The sequence below is a fragment of the Phacochoerus africanus genome, chromosome 6 (assembly GCF_016906955.1).
Source record: "Phacochoerus africanus isolate WHEZ1 chromosome 6, ROS_Pafr_v1, whole genome shotgun sequence".
In the NCBI taxonomy this organism is placed as follows: domain Eukaryota; kingdom Metazoa; phylum Chordata; class Mammalia; order Artiodactyla; family Suidae; genus Phacochoerus; species Phacochoerus africanus.
The window spans coordinates 116,118,730-116,139,457 of NC_062549.1; the positions used below are offsets into that span (position 1 = coordinate 116,118,730).

Here is a 20,728-nt window from a genome sequence, read left to right on the forward strand (position 1 = left end):
AAGGAGCTGTCTATTTTATTAATAAAACCATTACTTTTAAATTAATGGCATGAAATTATTTGGTAATTAATATGTTTTATTTTATTGGATAGTAGTGTGGGACTATTAAAATTGCTTAGGATTAATCACTTAGAATTACACATACACACATAAAACAAGAAAAACGATGATGTGAATTCTTCATAGAGTCTATCAACACTGCTCCCACAGGATAACAAGGAAGGGCATTAAAAATCATGTTACATTCATCCCAGATAATGTTATTTAGATCAAAGATCACTGTTTTAAAAAGTTATAATACTTTGCAATAAAAGTACAATCTATACTTCTCACACAGTTATAAAGAGATAGTTATAAAGAGCAGTTATAAAGAGATAGTTAACTTTTATATTTACGCATTTGTTAGAGAACGTGTAAATGGCTTATGCTGATTGCAAAACCCATCATTTGAGACGCATTTTAGTATGGTGGGGAAAAAAATGCCTAACTCATATTTATTATCCTTTAACTGTCAACCTCTATAATTTTAGTTAAAACTTTTATCACTACTGCCCCCAATTGATGGCATATTTATTCCCATGTATATCAAAATGGTGACAGAGGACAAGATTTGTTTTTATTTATTGTTTTAAAATGCTGAACCTAGGTGAAGTCCACCAGCAATCAACTACTTATTTATGTGTTTCGCCTCTAAACTGAGAACCGTATCTCATATTACCATACACAAACTGCCTAATATATAGACATGTAATGTATATTTTTGAAAGAAGGAATGCTTAAATGAGGTCCAAGAGAGTTTGGGGGACTTGGTTAAAAGTATTCCAGTTTTGGTCTTTTGGGCAGATGGCAATAGAATCGCTGAGATGATCCTGGAAAATGTGAGCAAATCACTGAGCAAGCAATTATCTTGTGAAATATTACAACAGCTTCAATTAGAGCTAATAATTTAACCAGTGTATCAGTGAAGATGAGATCAGGGAGCAGAGCTGGTACTAGTCACCATCAGGACGTCTTTCTCCTGACATGTTGTAACCAACCTAGAAAAAGTCTTATTCCAGTGGCTATCTATGAACATGATCTTATTTTGAAAACAAGACTTTTTCCAAACTCAACATACAAAGAATTCACATTCTTTTTAATGTGAAATTGATTTTATTTAAAATTTAGCATGTCACCAATTTGTGACACATTTCTTATGGTCAAATAAGAATTTGACCGAGGTTGAAATATATACTCATTTAAATAAACTTTCAACGAATGTAGAATTCCACAGGGCAGCATAGCCTAGACGTTCAGTTTGTATAGATTTATCTACTCTTGAAGCAAAAGCTTTCTGTAAATGCTGAACTTTTTCCTATTCTTCTTGATGTTTGGAAATGAGTTCATCCTTCTCTTTCAGCTATAGCTTCAACATAAGAGCGAAACAGCAAATAATGAACAGTTTAAGTAGATAAGTAGGCTTATTTAAATAATTAACATATTGTGAGAAGTACACCTGTTATTAAAATGTTGTTATTAAAGTGGTCATTTCTCTTCATGTATCCAGATTTTCTCACCCAAGAATATCTCTGTACCTATTTTAAAATTTGAACTTGATATTTAAATGGTTTCCAAGTAGGATGAATAATCCACCATGCAGTCCAAAAAAGCAATCTATTTCTGCTAAGTATCTAAAACATAGGAACCTCATAGAGTTGTTTACTTTAAGTACTTAGTTATGGCTTCATTAACTTTTTCAATCATGACAAAGACGGCAGTGTTTACAGAAAGTGGTTTGCTCTCCAGTGTTTAATAAACATTATGCTTCAAAGAGGGTATTTAGGAAAACTTCCTGAGAAAAAATGGTCTTGATGATTTCTAAAACTGAGTATTGTACCTTCTTTCCTTTACTTGAAGCAATTGAGAAGTAAAATGCCATTGTTTATCAAGTTTGTGTTTCTTTCACATTCTTGTCAGTTAGAAGCTAAGGCCACCACTAGAGGGCACTACCTCTCTATTATCCAGGTGTCTATGCACAGGAAATTGAATTAAGAACCCAGCACCACAAAGAGGGGAAAATACTCATTTGTCAAGTATCGAAGAACTAACATTTTTACAAAATAAAAATACAAACATGTATGAATATGCCCTTTAAAAAGACAGATGCTAATGAAATAAGTTAAATGTAAAATGTTCAGATTACAGTTGTATAGTTTTCTCTTGGTCGCAGTTATAACTATAGAAGTATACTAAATAGATATGCACACATACTGTCATATATAAAATCAATAGTACATCAAGATAGGATGTCTAATGAAGATATAATAAGACTGTCTAAAATATTACATTTAGGTTATAAAATAATTTAAGAAATATTTGGTGTTTAATATTTGTGATTCCAGGGACCACCTGGGAAGGATGGCCTGCCAGGACACCCTGGGCAACGTGGAGAGACTGTAAGTGACCCCAGGCTTCTGATTCTCTGGCACCTCATCCTTTTACAGAAGGATAACTTTATTATTATATGGCAACTACTAGGTTAAGGACAATAGCAAAATTAGTTCCATTTAATCCTTTAAAAATATATTTAAAAATGCATAAATAGACCTATGTTTGTATCTAAACCCCTAAAGGAATGTGCTTGAGGAAATGGGATGTGACTTGATTTGATTTTCCTTCTTTTCAATAATAGTACTTTAGGGATGAATTGACAGAGAAGACCTCATGATCTTTTCAGTAACTTCATAATGTTGTCAGCCTTGACCCTTTCACTGAAGTCTTTGTTTACAGATATGCTCCACCCAACCCTTTCACTCTTCCACTCTCTAAAGGAGACGCATTACAATAAGCCATGCAGACAATACATTCTTCTATCCAGAATTAAGGAGGAAATACTTACTGATATCGGAACCACAATGCTGTAATTAGCCTAGAGCTATGTCAAATGCATTCTCTCTTCTCAAGTAGGAAAACAGAAGTGGAAAAAAACATAACTTAAAGTACAAGGAATATAACATCAAATAAAGTATCTGAACACTTATGTGTCTAAGTGATGTGGGCAGGGGGGAAACTAACAGCTCAACTACAGTTTAAGAATCCTGCTGGTTTTGTTTATTTATTCTGCCACTGTTACAAAATTGTGTATCTGGCTATCACAGTGGGATGGTAGTCTCATCAGAAATCATCATGGATTAGCATGTTTTCTTGGAATCAATTTTTGGCTCTTAACATTGATTAATTTTATCCAGATTTCTTAAGGAAACCACAACACAGACTGTCTTTGACTATGTGGCTCAAAATTATCTAAGGGTATTCTGCCAACATGAACACATATTTGGAGTTCATTTGAAATATATGATAACAAATCTGAAAACATGAAGGATTTTCTGCATAGGAGAAACAGTCTCTCAGGGGCAGTCAATTCCTGTTTTGCCTACCAAGTGACAATTCTTAGTGTAGCAACTTCTTAGTTTTATAGATTATAAACTTCAAAGTCTTGAACTATAAAAGCAAAATCAAGAATGATTTAGTGAGACCAAAGAGTAAAATTGTTTGGTTCTCCTCTTGGGAATGACATCTGCATGAAGAGCATAAAATAAGCTCTCTACAGGATAAGCCACACTCAAATTTGCAAATACGTTCTCATTCAAATATTGCAGTCAATCATTTTTAACTAAGTCATGCTGTTACTTTTGGGGAATAACTCTGAATATTTCCAAAATGTCTTTTGAGGAAGGCGTACCTAGAGAATTATCATTATAAAATCCCCTTTGTCTTCAAGAGTTTCTGCTTCCATCCAAAGTAACCATATTGCATATAACATATAAAGTGGAAAACTAGCATATTAGCTAATGATTCTAGAATGGATATTCTCATCTAGTAGTTTCTTGTAAACAAAGCTAGAATTATTTCTGGAAAATTGTATTTCTGATTTCAAATCCACTTTAAGAGCACTGGTGAGTCACTCTATAGCCAGGAACCTTCTCTCTCACTTTGTTCAACTGGTATTCAAAAGTTTGCCTTGAACAAGAGTCAGAATCTAGGGCAGCTATATTTTGGCATATATGTCTTTCCTTATTTTAAAGAAGAAATTATTCTGTTACATTTGATATTGGTACCCATTCCAAAATCCTTGGGTTGAAGGTTCATTCTGACCTCTTATGACTTAAAGTTTTTTAAGGCTCCTAGGAATAATTAGAGATATAGCTTTCATTATACTGAAATAGCCAACATTTGTCTCAGAAACACAAGTCCAAACCAGCATTGATCGTAGAAGTGATCAGAATAAGAGTTGTTTTTTTTACCTCCCATGTATAAAATCCATTTCTGTTTTCTGGGATTTGGAAACATAATTTAACTTGTTATTCTAAAATTAAATAGCAAGTGCAGTCTTATTGTATGACAATATTAAACAATCACACTCCATTCTGATCTATAAACATTTTCTTATACATAGTTTATTTGTAAGAGCCCTAGTGTCAGATTTATTAGATACTTGCAGACACTCTAAATGTTTTGAATGAGCAGGCATATGGCCAATGCTGTTTTCCAGATCCTTGCAAATCTGTCTCCTACTCACATATGCTAGCACACTCTTAGAATGTCTGAGTACAAGTCTGCGTAGCAGATTTCTCACAGGATTTCATCAGTTAACCATTTACTTTTAATAAACTGATTTTCATAATTAATTACTATGAAATAATAATTCAACTCACAGTTACTAAGGAAAAAACTTTATAAGACTAACTTATTTAAGTTCTGAATTGGGTTTACATCTTGATGTCAAACTTTGTGACTATAAATTGGGTAAAAAATAATCTAGACATAGAGAACAGGCCATGTTAACCTGTGGTGCATGACTATTCAGGAAAAGTTGAGAAAATAAGCCTGGCTAGAATTTATGACGTGTCTTCAAAAAAAAAGAGGTGACCAAAGTGACAGACTGGGCTGAGATTTTATAGACATGATAATGGATATTTCATTATATATGTTTAGCAGAGAGTTGAATAGATTTGCCTCTGCAGAATGGTAGCAAGTAGGCAAGTGAGCGAACCTGTCTTGAAAAACTGCAGTGGTCAAGGGAAGTGTTGAGTATAGTTTGAATAAGACAGGTCTACTGGACAAGAGAGAAGAAGCTGGGTTTCAGAGAGGTTCTGAGATGATGTGGTAGGATTAGATGACTGAGCCTGACCACTGAAGGACAGTCTGAGACCTGAGGTCACTCAGGTTAATAAAGGCAGAAAGCAGAAGCAGAACATGAAGGGAAAGGATTCATCTAGTGGGAACAATTTTGAGAATGTTAAGTTGAAAAGAAAGCAAGGGAAGGCATTGGGAATGTCAGTAGGCACTTATTGAGAGAATTTTAGAGGTTAGAGGTTGAGAAAGGGTTTGTGGCAGAGGAGTTGATCAGCATATAGACAACAATTGTGGTCATGGAAGTGATTGAGATCATCTAAGGAGTAGGTAGGATGTGGGACGAAACTCTGTAAGCAAATCATGAATAAGAGGGTGCTGCTAGCTCTTAGGGAAAAGAAAAAAATATATATATAATACGAAATTACACATATATAATTTATAAATATATATGTTTAATGTATACATAAATTAAATTTATAAATATATATATATATATATTTACCTGAGTGTGTGCAAATTCCCAAATCAGAAAGTTTCTGAAGAGTTAAAATTAAGCAGTCAAGCTACTACCTTGTTTATAAAATGTTAAATAAATTCTATGGTATATTTCCCTTGAATTGATCTATTTTGCTGTCCTGAGTGATAGTTCAAGTGGAAACCTGATGGTCTTAAGAATTAATCTATTTTAAGAGTAGGAGAAATTTGTTTTCTTCCCCTATAATGTCAATGAAGATAATTGCAAATACAGATTCTTTTCCTTTATCCTTCTTTTAAGTTTTATTTTTATAAGTAATTTAATCACAATTATCTGGAAGGTTGTGATACAAGCCTGGGGCCAGTTTCTGCCATTTGCTTTCTAACTTACTTCTTTCTAATTCGACGTTATGGTGAATAAAACTTTTGCAAATACTGTTGCTTTAATTCAGTTCTTTGGCAGGTTTTTCTCTCAGTATTTGGAATCTTTCTCCAACTGTTAATGTAAAGTACCTCACAAGAGAACAAAACTTGCCAGTCATAATACAGTCATGCAAAATGAATAACTCACGAGTCTAGAGAAATATAGATACCAGAATATATGCCCAAAGGCCCTGTTTAGTGAGTACATGCACTCAAATCTACCGGATTTTATTTTAATGATTTCATTATGTGCCAGGTACTTTTGTAAGAATATTCTTTGGTGTTTTAAGAAAGTACACTGATAAAATGTTGAAATGATTATAAATCATGTGAAGTATTCTTTCTATAAATATATTTCTATATCTTGTTTATTATGTGAGATTGTGGAATGCAGAAAAGAGAAATGCATTAATATCACAGACTGTAGATTTACCTCTGTATAAAGAACCAGTGGACTGTCTAAATGTCTTTCTTAAATGTCTAAGTCATCATTTATGTCATCCATAAATGTTTCTAGGTTAAAATGTCTATGTTGTCTGACACAGTGAAGGAGGGCCAAGAACACATTTTTGTTCCAGCTTCATCCCATTTTCTTATTTTCCTTTTTAAGCTTAATGAAAGTAATCATAGAACTATAGCTGAAATAGCAAAGGTGATAAATGTTAATTTTAAAGAGAATTGAAATATAATAACTCATTGGCATTTAAAAATAAGTATTTTTAGCCTTAAGATGACTTTATTTTAATGTGAATTATTCAGCTATCTCAGATAATTTTAATTTATGCTTTGTGTCCTATATGGCTTTTACAGATGTTGGGGTTTTTTGGTTTGTTTTTGTTTTTGTTTTTTTCTTTAGGGATTTCAAGGCAAGACTGGCCCTCCTGGACCAGGGGGTGTTGTTGGACCACAGGTAAGATCCATTACTTTATTTCCCTAAGAAGATTTATTTTTCTGTTTGCATTTTCACCTTGTCTAAGTTGTACAAAATTTGCTCATTTTATAATGAAAATTTTTAAATTAAAAACTGTGTGTTTTTATATTTTGGATAGCATTTAAATATAAGCAACTTGCTTACATCAAATGAACTTCAGCCAACTGTTAGCTAAAGCGATTATTCAATTGCTTGAATGCATAAAAGAGATGAATAAACTAAATAATGAAAATAATCCAGAAAGTTCACAATGAAGGCCTAATCATGGAATCATCTGCTAAGAATGCCAAAATTGCTTTAAACTCTCTTTTGGTGATTTCAGATTACACAATGACTTCAATTTTCTGAGGATAAATTAGATTTAAAGGTTTAATATGTTAGAAATATAAAACTTTTAATAAAATTTCTTCTAAAATTTTAATATTTGTAATATGTTACATTTCTTACAATTTTTATCTTCATAACAGTGATTTCTATCAGTAAAAAAAGGTCAGTTTATGATCTTTAAGTATTTTGAAATAATGGCAAAGACAAGTAGCTTTTTCAAAATAGGTGGCAGAAAGAATCTCATATATATTGATGCAATATCCTGAATTATAGTATTAAATACTTTTAGCATATCATTCACTGGGATAGAAAACAATGTTTTTATACTGCCATAACGTGTCGAATGAACAAAACACATTTAGTTTACTCATTTGGAAGGTTAATAACAATTTAAAGCAAAAAAGCAAGAGCAGTTGAATGTGTTTTAATTATTTAATTGCTTTAAATAGTCTTTTCTCAACCTATACTTAGTTCTTAATGCATTGTAATCAAACACACACACACGAAAACAAAAACCACATCTTCTTTATAGGGATATGTGTGATAGAACCAAAAAGAAGAATTATTGGATTGGTTGATCCCTTTTATTTCAGATATCAGTCCTGAACCAAGGGAATTTCTTTTTCTATTTTATAAAGAAAAAACAGTATACAGGATACTCATTTTGCATACTTCTCTGTAGTGTGTGCTCAGCTTTCCTTTTGTTATCAGTTTTTGTTAAAAAACAAAACAAAACAAAAACAAAACTCCCTTCAAACTTTCTTTGTCTTTGTTCCAAACAACTTAACAATTTTTCTGTGAAAAAAAGCTAACTGAAAGAATAATTCCTATTATGTTACATATCCATGTACAGAAATCGGTTTAGTCACAACTAGAATGTAAACATCTTGAGGTGTAACTGGATGTTTCAGGACCACACATTTTTGAAAATTCATCTCTGCCCAATCAGACATCTGGTTTCTGAGAACTGTGTCCTTTTTTGTCTCCCTACTTTAAGGCATGAAAGTAGCAGATGTTTTACTTAGTATGCATATTCATTCAATTATTATTCTTTATTGGTCCTTTTAAGAAAGAAAATTTGGAGTTCACGTTTTGACTCAGCAGGTTAAGAACCTGACATGGTCTCTGTGAGGATGCAGGCTTGCTCCCTGGCCTTGCTTACTGGGTTAAGGATAGGACATTGCCATGCGCTGTGCTGTAGGTCACAGATGTGGCTCCAATCTGGCATTGCTGTGACTGTGCTATAGGCCAACAGCTGTAGCTCCAAATTGACCCCTAGCCTGGGACCTTCCATATGCCCCAGGTGCAGCTAAAAAAGAAAAAAAATTCAATAGCCTATTTCAAATGTAACCATATCTTCAGGTTAGGACAAAGGAAGTGATTTAATAGAAGCAATGTTGATTGTAATACTTGATACTCTGTTTTTTGGGGGGGGTTTTTTGTTTTCTTTTTGTGCAGTCATGTGAATCACTGCTCATTTTTGTCTCAGTGGTGATAACCATTAAATTAGGGTCAGTTTTGCATTCCTTACTATTAAAATTCTGATCATATATTTAAGGAAAAATTCCTCAGGGGAAACTGTTTATGCATTAATGATAAATTGGGGACTTTCAGCAATACAAAATTAAAGGAATTTAAACCTAGAAATGTACGCTCAAATTTGGGGCAAATGTGTTCTTTATCCAAGATCAAAAGGTAAGAATCTGTTGCATTTTTAGAAAAATAACAGAGAATGGTATTCCATAAGCAACTTCAGTAATACTTTCCACTGTTTAATGACCTTAGCTTCTGGAAACTTTCCCTTTATATATCTTTAACTTAAATCCTTCATTTTGCTTTATTCTAAGCAGAGATAAAGAGCAACTGGTCACCATTCTCTGTTTGCACTTGAAAGCTCATTAAACTCTAGCACCACAAAACAGCACCACTCAGGGGACACATAAATGACCTGACATTTTTCACTTTGGCATTTGCAGCAATTTAAGGCAGTGGGCTATTTGTTTTAGTCTTTGGCTGGGAGGAACTGCCAACCCAAACTCCTGATCTTTAGGATCCCCCTGCCACATTCTCTGGACTTGTCAAGCGAACATAGTTAACAACAGGGAGGGCTCCAATCACAGAAATTCCAAAGAGAATCACTTTGATTATTTGGGTTCCAGGGGACCTGAACTTACTATCAACCAGTGATTCATCGAACAGCTATCAGTGTGGTACCACTGCCTCTTTTACTTCTAAACTTATTTGACACCATATATAAAAAAAGGGAAGAGGATAAAATCATAGTGAAAAAACAGTTTTAACAATACTTGATCTGGGGAGTTCCCATCGCGGCTCAGTGGTTAACAAATCCTACTAGGAACCATGAGGTTGAAGGTTGGATCCCTGGCCTCGCTCAGTGGGTTAAGGACCCAGCGTTGCTTTGAGCTGTGGTGTAGATTGTAGATTCGGCTTGGATCCCACATTGCTGTGGCTCTGGCATAGGCCAGCGGCTGCAGCTCCAATTAGACCCCTAGTTTGGGAACCTTCATATGCTGTGAGTGCAGCTCTGGAAAAGACAAAAAGGCAAACAAACAAACAAAAACAATACTTGGTCTGGCCTCACTCTGAAACAATCCCAGTAGTAAACAAAAAACAGCTGTTTGAATTTATCTATATATTTCCCTTATATTCTCAGATTTTAGTCAAAATTACACATAATCTTTCAGACTTCTTCAGAGTTTTATATGAAGTGTTTCTTAGGACATCATAAAAATAATCGAAAATGATAAACTTTTGTGAAAAGGAGTGATATTTGTTTTGGATTTGTATTATCTTTGCCAAAATCATGAGAATAATCTAACGAAGTTTATCCAATTTAGGGACCAACTGGTGAGACTGGTCCAATAGGTGAACGGGGGCATCCTGGCCCTCCTGGCCCTCCTGGTGAGCAAGGTCTTCCTGGTGCTGCAGGAAAAGAAGGTGCAAAGGTACACTATGCTCAAGGAATTTTCTTGGCTGAAAACATCCATTTGCTTTTCATTGCAGCTCCTCATTACTTGTTCATAGATTGTCTAAATGTTGGCATAGTATTTACATGAAAGTCAGAAAGATGTATCGGTAAAACATTCAGTTTATTGTACTTCAAGGCTTGACTGAACAGTATAGGAAAACATTCCATTGACCATAAAACCATCCATTTATATGTACTCTGAACTGTAGATAGTAGTCAGTTCATTTTAATATCTGTGACATTCCACACAACACTCTCTTTATTAAATGGTATTCAGGCTTTACGCACAGCGAGCAATCCCAGTTTTGTCTGTGGGAACATGTAGAAATTTCTCCTTATGATGGATGTGTGTTATATTCTTTAGGGTGACCCAGGTCCTCAAGGTGTCTCAGGGAAAGATGGACCAGCAGGACTACGTGGCTTTCCAGGTGAACGAGGACTACCTGGAGCTCAGGTATGATTAACATATTCATAAAACATGTGAATGAAATTACTTATTAGAAGCATTTTTTAGATCTAAATTAAATGAAGATTCATGAGTAATTAAGGGGAAGTATGTAAGCATATGCATTGATTGTCATAAGTCAAACAGTAATATATATTTGTGTCTGCAAACATTTCCTAACATTCTCGTTTTGTCAGTCATGCATCGCCTTCTATTAATATTCACTTCACATAGATTCGTTTTCTTTGCTTTCCCCCTTTTCCCAGGGTGCACCTGGACTGAAAGGAGGAGAAGGTCCCCAGGGCCCACCAGGTCCAGTTGTAAGTATGATTATAATAAATAGCCAGCTATCCATGCTTGCAAATTAAAGCTCTTCTTTCATTACTCTCATGCTGTGATCCCACAGTGTGTGGTTGAGAAAATAAACACATGTCAATCAAATCAGTCAATGCCTGGTTTCTACTAATTGCATGCTCTAATGAGTGCAGAAACAGAAGAGTTTAGATGATTGAAAATATTTACTTCACCACTGCTGTCAGGAGGTAGAAGGAGCTACGTTGCCTCTTATAATACCTGCGGTAATAAATTATATTTTGTCTGATTCTGACTGCTTGGTGAGACTTGAATGTTATCAAAGCTTATTAAAAATATCCCATAAATATGAAAAGCATATATCCATTTTGTATATTACCTAGAGTGCTTTTCTTAGTGTAACCTCATAAAATAATTGGCAAGTGAGTAAATATCAGATTTTGACCTCAGGTTTTTTTTTTTTCTTGAGAATACATATCAATTCCTCAGAAAGCAATAGATACAGCCTTATTTTTCCATAAATTTACCTTCATTTTTATTTTGTCTTTATGAAGTTACCAATAACAGCCAGAATGCCAATTTTTGAGGTATCTTCTCATCCCCCATTTTTATTTCACCAATCCGAAAAGCTGAAAGTTGCCTTAACTCATCTCTCAACTTCCATAATATAACAAGTTGAAGTCAAATGAGTTCCACCTCCAAAATATTTCTGCGCGTCCCCTTTTCTTCATTTCCACTACTACCACCTTTGTTCAGTCCCTTTCCTTTCTCTCCTTGCTTAATACTGTCTTAACTTATCTCCTTGATGCCATTTCTTAGCCTCTTCAGTTAGTTTTGCCCACTGATTCTGGAGTTAAAGCTTAATACACATCCTTACCTATGCCATTCCTCTGCTTATACATATCTCGTGGCCCCATGCTGCCTTTGGAAACCAAATTTTTTGTTATGACCAACAAGTTATCTTCAAAATTTGATTCCAATCACTATCATCTATTTTATTTTCCTTAAAGCTTATGCTCTAATTCTACCAAATTTTTAACATTTATTTTTTATTATAGTTGATTTACAGTGTTGTGCCAATTTCTGCTATGCAGCAAAGTGACTCAATCATACATATATTTACATTCTTTTTTATCTTATTTTCTACTACGGTTTCCCAGGAAATTGGATAGTTTCCTGTGCTATACAGTAGGACCTTATTGTTTATCCATTCCAGATGTAATAGTTTCTACCCAATTTCTTAATTCATTAAACTTCTTGCTTCTCATACTGCCATGATCTTTTATGCTTTACGGAGAATATACTGTATACTTCTTCCAGGACACCCCATTTTTCTTTTCTCTGTCGGAAAAATCATCCTATCAATCTTTAGAGATCAGGCTTAAATGTTAAATCTCTCTAAAGTCATCTTTGGACAGTTTGCTTCCATTTCAGTTATTAGTGAAAGTTCTTCACCGTCTGCGCTCTTCGTTATGACTTGTATTTTAAAAATTGCATTAGAGTATGATTGTTTCTCTCTCTCATTAGACTGTGAGTTCCTTGTATTGAATCAAAAGGCTTTTTTATTTTGCTAATAGAAATGCTCCACAGTTTGCTCACTGTGAGTTTATTTGAACGTAAAACCTATTCTTATCATAAATTAACATATCCAATTCTGCAGGCACCAACCAATTAAAATTGCTTCTCAGAGTTGCTGGAAAAGGAACCACACCGAAAGGAAAGACATGCTCCACAGTTATTAGTTCTTTATGCTTTTACTGTAATTGCTATAAACTGTAGTTAAGAGGTTCATGATGATGACTCCTAATCCATAACAAGTGCTAAACAAGCCTCAGTTCACTCCATGTAAAGCAGTTATGTACATGTGAAATTTGATTTTGAAATTTTTTTATTCCAAATTACCAAGATTAAAACAACATTTTTGATTTTTATATTTGTAAACTATAATTTATTCAGAAAAACGTGTTCATGTTAATTCTTATTTTTTGAAGTTCAAGACTTGTTATGGATTTCCCTTTCAATTGATAGTAAAAAAAAAAAAGAAAGAAGGAAAGAAGGAGTGGTGACTTCTTTGGCAATAAAAAAGTTCTATTTTGATATTTGACACTGACATTGAAATATCAGAGGGAACTCTCCAGTCAGTTGGCGAGAGACAATGAAATTGTAAATCATAAGGGATGAAGGCATGACTATCCTGCAGAACTCCATGGCTCTGTAATAGATAGGACTGAATTTATATCAGTCTCATGTTAACTTTACCTGAGGGATATTGACCGAGTAATGGCAAGGGCAGAACTAAAATTCATAGGAACAGAGAGGGATGGAGATTCAACAGTTATTCACACTAAGGGAAAAATATTTACGTGGTTAAGTTCTCTGAGGAAAAAAAGACGTGAATAAAGAATGTAGATGGTAAAGGAAATAGAAAGGGGAAATGAAATTATTAAGAATATTATTCTTTCAACTCTTATGCTAAGTACTTGATGATTGTTATCTTGATTCTTGCAACCTGACCTAGCAAATATTTCTTTCCATTTTTAAAAGCAAGAGATCTGAGACTTAGTGAAGGTAAACAACTTGCCCAAGTGCATAGGCCTTTGCAAACAAAAATCCATAACACATGACGTAGACTCATTTCCAGATATGTGATATGTGTATCTCTTACTTTGTAACCATCTGCATAATAAAGTTCTCTCTCTCTCTCTGCAACTCTCTCTGTCTCTCAGTTTCAGTTTATCAAGTCCTCTTCACCCTTCTCTATTTCAGTGAAAAATTCATCAAAAGGAAAAGAGTTATAGGAATGAACATTATAGCTTACTAGGCTTTAATATTCCTATATGTGCTTTTTTAACCACTGCTTAATTTGAATAAATCAGAGATTAAACTGCTTAAACAGATGTACAGGTATTTATTGACCATAAATGTTTCTTGGTATACTATTGAATCCTTAATATTTTTTTATCCTGGAATACAATTATCTCTCCCCCCTCTCCCTTTTTTTTGGTCTTTTTAGGCCATGGCATATGGAGGTTCCCAGGCTAGGGGTCGAATCTGAGCTATAGCTGCCAGCCTGCACCACAGCCACAGCAACGCAAGATCCGAGCCACATCTTAGACCTACACCACAGCTCATGGCAATGTCAGATCCTTAACCCACTGAGTGAGGCCAGGGATAGAACCTACATCCTCATGGATACTAGTCGGGTTCGTTAACCAATGAGCCACAACAGGAACTCCTAGAATATAATTCTTAAGGAGGATGTTTGTGCTGTGTATTTCTAGAATACTGGAGTAATAATAAATTCTCACAAGACATCAGTGAACTAAAAAAAAACTAAAAGCCCTAATCAAGATTTTTATCAGCAGTTCTTGTTCATAGTGAGATTTTTGTGAAGTTTGTACATGTCACAATTATGCACCTTAAACACTATACCCTTTTAATACTCTGACCCATACAAAGCAAAATATGTTGAACAGTCATGCTTGTGTGTATTTATTTATTTATAGGTATATTTTGCATCCACTCTTTTTATTTATAATCCATTCAGTTGGAAACACAGGCCAGGTTATGTGCATCACATTGTTATAACAGCTTGCAGTAGTGGATTTAGTGAACTCTGACAGGTCTAACTGTGATGCCATTGGGTTGTATTTAGAGGAACTCTTATGTGTACAGTTGTATCAACAAAAAGGATCTTTTGAGGATACGCAAAATTTTTATGCAGGCTCTTATTATGAATATCCTCAGAAAAAAAATCTCTTACTAATTGCAGCCTTAAAAGTATTTGTAGTTTCTTGAGCATTTAGCTGGCTTTAGTTTTTCTCATAACTGTTATGAAAATTAAATTTGTCTTTTTGCTATGGCTATAGAAATCATGGAGTCAAATTTGGGGCACAATAGAGATGATGACTCCTTGCTTTATGGCTGTTTTTTATGACTTTTTGAAATTCAACTCTATACAAAAGCATATGTGATGTATTTCAGTATTATAACTATACTTTGTCATAGTTACTTCCTTAAAATGCTGGGCAAGACCCATTATTTTGACTTCATAAACCATAGATGGAGCCAATTGGGAATCCAAACCATAGACATCCAATTGGGAAAAGCCTTAGTCTCTAGGATTAAATTACCAGTATTGTTGGTCCTATTTTTTGCCGATAAAAAAATTACTTCTATTTATTTTTCTTACCTAACATTTCTTATTTATATTCTTTTACTTATGTCTTCTATATAAGCCTCTATAAGTCTTTTCTTATGAAAAACTATAATTAAATAAATATTTGACTAGGCCAATCTATTAAGCTGAAGTTTTCATGGTGTTTCATGTTTAATGGTTAATGAAGTTTTAGGTGGACATTTCCCACATACAGTTTATAGTTTACTGAGGAAAAATGGATATGAAATAGATAAAATGACATAGTAAATAATGAGCAATATATTAAAAGATAGAACAAAGGCGGCAAGGTGAAAACAATGATTTTTTGTGTGCCGCTCCCACAGCATATGGAGGTTCCCAGGCTAGGGGTTGAATCGGAGCTGTAGCCACTGGCCTACACCAGGGCCACAGCAATGCGGGATCCGAGCCGTGTCTGCAACCTACACTACAGCTCACGGCAACACGGGATCATTAACCCACTGAGCAAGGGCAGGGACCGAACCCGCAACCTCATGGTTCCTAGTCGGATTCGTTAACCACTGCGCCACGATGGGAACTCCAAGAAGCCAGTTTTTTATGTGCTAGGTATAGTCGAAGTGTTCATCACTGTTTGTCCTCTTAACAAAGAACTGGTCTTTCAAGGTCACAGTTCTCTGAAGGTTTGGCTACTGGTACTGAATGTGTACTGAGAAGTTTTTAGTGCCCCTCCCTGCTAGAGACAAACAAAAGTATCCCAACAGGGTACTGTGACTTCGGGCTTCTAAAGTCTGGCAAACACCAAGTGGTCACTGCATGCACGATGATGTACACAAGAGCTGGTAATAGGCGCCCATCAAAGCAGGGCATGTTTCCTGATCTCAGGGGGTTTACTCACTAAGTGAATGTCTTGATGCACACACACATAAGGCAGGAAGAAGCAAGGGGCTGAACAGCAAGAGAGGAAGGCAGTGCGACATTTTTCTCCTATGTTGAACACAGAGTTAACATTCTATATTTATGCTCACACACAATATATACAAATATATTATGCAAACAAGTTTTCCAATTGCACCTACCACCTATATTTTCAGAAAACAAAATCAAGGAAAATGTATTCCCTTCGTGATCCCTCCTCCATGCGTTCTTTTCTCATATGGAATCCTCGTGTTGCCAACAGATATTTCTCTAAAAATGAGGCGGCGAAAGAAATATCACAGTGTGCTAGTAAAAGCCCTCTGTCCTTAACAACCACATTTCATTTTTTTCCCCTGGGAGGAGTGGGAGTTCATATGGAGAATGTATATGAGAGGGGCCAGATACATAGCTGCAAAAATGTAAATGTCAAAGATTTCACAGCTGTGCAATATATCAGTCTTTATCCATTTCCAATGACTCTTATATCCTGACTCTCCCGTGATGATTCCCTTTTACTCTTTATGTGCTATTACTTCCTGTTGTTGCCTCTACCCTTAGGATTTTAAATGCCCTTCCTACCATAGCTCCTATTTCTTCTAATTTTTTTTTTTCTACATCCTAGTCCAGAGAACCATCTCTTCACTGGCTTTTACAAATTCCTCAAACAAGGGGCTAGACATGTTTTTAGAAGAATTACATGTATTGAGTAAATGATCATGTGCTATTCTTTTTAAAATTAAAGCACATTTTCCCCATCGAGACTCAGGTAGACCTAAGGGGGCTAATTTGACATCCAATCAGGATAGGCAAATAGAGAAATGGTGAGGGGATCAATGACCAAAGACTGAGATATTGTAGGACTTTGACTCAATCATTCAGAATTTATGCTTTAAATTCTGGTAATCCTTGATATTTTTAATCTGAATTTTTAGCTTATCTGATCGAAAATATATATAATCCAGAGAATGAAAAATATCTTATACTAGTATTACCTTGAAGGTCAACTTGGCTTTAAAAAGAGTAGGGCAGATTTTTTTCTTTTTTGCTTTCTACTTGCACAGCTCTGGTTCATAGAACTTGTGTTTATGTTTGTTCTCTCTAGTGGGCTCCTTTTTATCTGAATGCTGATGAGATGATTTCTCTGTTTACCTCTTTTACTTTACAAATGCGCCTCAGAATATGAAACAGGCAGTGAAAATCAGAGAAAGTCTTTACCTGGTGTTCTTCTGTGTGTGAAGAATTAGAGAAATAACCACTATTTTCATTGCTTCAAGCAAATTAACTGGTGCCATTGACTTTTGTTTCATTACCATTGGGAGGTTTAGGGAAAAGGGCTGCAGAAGAGGATAAAGCTAAGATAAATTTGAAGGTCACTGATTAGAGAAATGTAAATTCCTCCCTTTTAAAAATAGATAGGCATTCCTGTTGTGGCTCAGCAGATTAAGGACGAGACTTTCCTCTGTGAGGATGCAAGTTCAAGCCCTGGCCTCGTTTAGTGGGTTAAGGATCCCATGTTACCGCAAGCTATGGTACAGGTCACAGATGCAACTTGGATCCTGTGTTGCCATAGCTGTGTTGTAGCCTGCACCTGCAGCTCTGATTCCACTCCTGGCCCAAGAACTTCCATATGCTGCAGGTGTGGCTGTTAAAAGAAAAATAAATAAATTAATAAAGTAATTAATTATAAAAATAGATAAATGTCCACTCCTAAGTTGAAGAAAACAAATGACCTGTATGTAGTGGTTAATGTTGAATATTAAAATAACAATACTTCATGATATTATAGTGCTTATAATTCATGTAATTCCCACATACCTTTGAAAAGTTTTTAATTTGCTATGTCCCCATTGCTATTTAAAATCACAAATTGGGGACATATTTCTATAGTTTTTAGCTTCTTTTTCTGTGAGTTCTTTCCAGTTAAGCACTTTTGGTGGATAAAAACATTTATGAGTGCTATAGAGAGATGAGTATACAGTTTAAATTAGGATTAAAAATGTTATATTGTGGGAAAAATTCTACTTTTCTTTTAACAGTATGGCCTTAGATATACCATATACACTTTCACATCTTAGTTTTCTCTTCTATAAAGTTTCACCTCTGCAGTCATTTGAGATGGCATATCTAGTTTTGAAATATATAGCTGTTCATGTAGAGCTCTCTAACGTTCGTTGCATTAATGCTTTAAAGACAGATATTGTTCAAAAAACTTTAGATGTACCTATACATTAATGTCAAAAAGCAGGGGGTAAATTATTTCCGTCCCCATTTTATTGGCGAGAAAAGTGAGTGAAATGAAAGTTAGTTTGTTCCAGTGCAGGAAAGGAAAAGATCACATGTAGAGTTGATACATTTACCTAGGGCTTGCTGGGTGCCAGTAACTACTTGAAGTGCTGAAGATCAATTAAAAAAAAAAAAATCTTACCCTTAAGAGTCTATCGTTACTCGTTTAACTTATGTTTAAACCCAAACATATTCATCTTAGATGTGATTGTTTATTTATCTGACAATTAGAAAGCTCTCTGTTCTTCACTATAGTCAGTTACAAAGCATTTTAATAATTTTCTATAACTATAAATGTCTACCCTTTGTGTGAAAAATGCAATTTTGCAATGTGAATTTCTCACAGGCTGATACTTGCCACAATACGTTTTCTATTCCCAGTCAGTGTCATAAGAGAGTAAACTCTCACTGCACTTCTTTTGAATGTGTAAATAGGTTCTCTTTTTAATATCAGGTTTAAATTTTCATTTTTTTAAATGGAATTTCTTCAGTCATCAGTCAGGATTAAAGGATTCATAAGGCTCATTCTTTTAAAATTTGGCCTTGGGATATTTAAATAGGATTTGTAAGTTTGTAATATCATGTACTTAATCAATAGATATCATTAGAGATTTTCAGCTTTCATTTATAGATGTATAAAATAAAATCATTCCAGAGCATGCTGTTATTAAAAATATCTAGTCATATAGAATGTTTGAAATAACTAATGGAAAATGGGATTGCAGTTGTACTGTAGGGCACAAATATACATTGGAAAAGTTTTGTTTTCATCTACAAAAACTGTTACATAGTTTTACATAACAGTTATATAGTTACATTTGTAGCATACATATGTACACTAGCTGGTACATAGTTAATGAGCTGTGACATGATCATGAGCAATATTTTAACTTCAAGAAAGTCAAATTCATTACTGTTAATTTTAATGCAGTTTTCACAAGCAAGTTGGCAATCTGAAATTTAATCTTAGGAATGCTTCCAGGGAGTATTTTAAATAGATAAACTTTGTAATAAATGCTGTATAAAATAGCTACAAAAATACGTATTATCATTGGTTCAAATAAGTATTCTTTTTCTGCTTGATATACATGAAAATATGTGATTGTTTTAAAATGTTAAATATATTTCACTATGAAATTAATAAGCATTCTTTTCATAAAACCAGAAGTTATTTTCATGTAACTTAGTCATAATGCATCCAGTTAAGATAATATATATTTCTCTTAATTTTATACCACATCTTTCTATGGAAAGTCTGCTTTCAGTTGATATTCTCCTACAAATTTGGGAAATTTCTATTGACTACACATGAGTACATTTAGGTATTAAATTTTTTAGCATATCCATCGTGTTCACATGCTTTATAAAAAGACCAGTGCATCTATCTAATTGTATTGTGTTCCTATGTTCATTATTCTTAATGATTACGGCATTCATACAGTAAATATTTATACTTTGGAAGTATTTATGGTGAAGCCAGGGAGGTATTTATAGGACAAAATTCAGTGCCAAATGCCACAATAATTCTTTCAGAAAATAATGGTAGAAAACCTCAAGTACCATCATAGACCATGTAAGGGATATTTAAAAGGAAGCCTCGTGCTTTACATTCTCAGAATAATCCATCTTTTGGGAGAGGAGGTTGTTGATCCTGAGCTAAAGAGTGGCTGGAGTTTTAACAGTGCAGGAAAAGACCAAAGAGCGACCAAGGTAGAAGACAAGTGTGACCAAGTACTTAGAGGTAAAAATAGACATATTGGCGTGGACAGTAAGAGCGTATTTTAGGAGACAGTAATTTTCACATTGCAATTTGAAATATAAAGTACAACCAGATTTCTTGTGCATGTTTATAGGAATATTTTCCTGAGAAGATCAAAGATAAACATATTCTCAAAAAATTAATGAACTCAAACAATTTCAAATTCTGCATAAAAGAAAGGGATATTTAACTTTTAAAATTAGAGTTGGAAGTAATGAAAAAGTCCCATAACATCATGTGTATTGAATAGGTCTCAGAATTAAAAATAATTCTTTGGTGTAAAATTAAACTGATAGGAGTTCCCCTTGTGGCTCAGAGGTTGTGACTCAGTGGTAACAGACCCAACTAGTATCCATGAGGATGCGGGTTCAATCCCTGGCTTCATTCAGTAGGTTAAGGGTCCATCCTTGCTCTGATTAGGTCACAGATCCCGTGTTGCTATAGCTGTGTGTGTAGACTGGCAGCTGCAGCTCCGATTCGACCCCTAAAAAGACAAAAAACAAACAAACAAACAAAAAACAAACAAAAACAAAAAAAAAACAGTAGTGACAAAGGGCAAATATTCAAATGAATTGTATAACATACTTCAAATGAACTATATGCCTGTCACAGAACAA

The 20,728-nt window shown here is 34.4% G+C and overlaps 1 protein-coding gene across 1 annotated transcript in view; it reads left to right on the top strand.

Annotated features, from left to right (window-relative positions):
- Positions 1–20,728, top strand: part of COL11A1 (collagen type XI alpha 1 chain) — a 202,896-nt gene that overhangs the window by 118,237 nt on the left and 63,931 nt on the right. Inside the window, exons 37-41 of the mRNA XM_047785169.1 lie at positions 2,382–2,435; positions 6,869–6,922; positions 10,129–10,236; positions 10,624–10,713; positions 10,971–11,024. Of these exons, the coding sequence (XP_047641125.1) occupies positions 2,382–2,435; positions 6,869–6,922; positions 10,129–10,236; positions 10,624–10,713; positions 10,971–11,024 (360 nt within the window). The remainder of the gene's footprint in view (positions 1–2,381; positions 2,436–6,868; positions 6,923–10,128; positions 10,237–10,623; positions 10,714–10,970; positions 11,025–20,728) is intronic.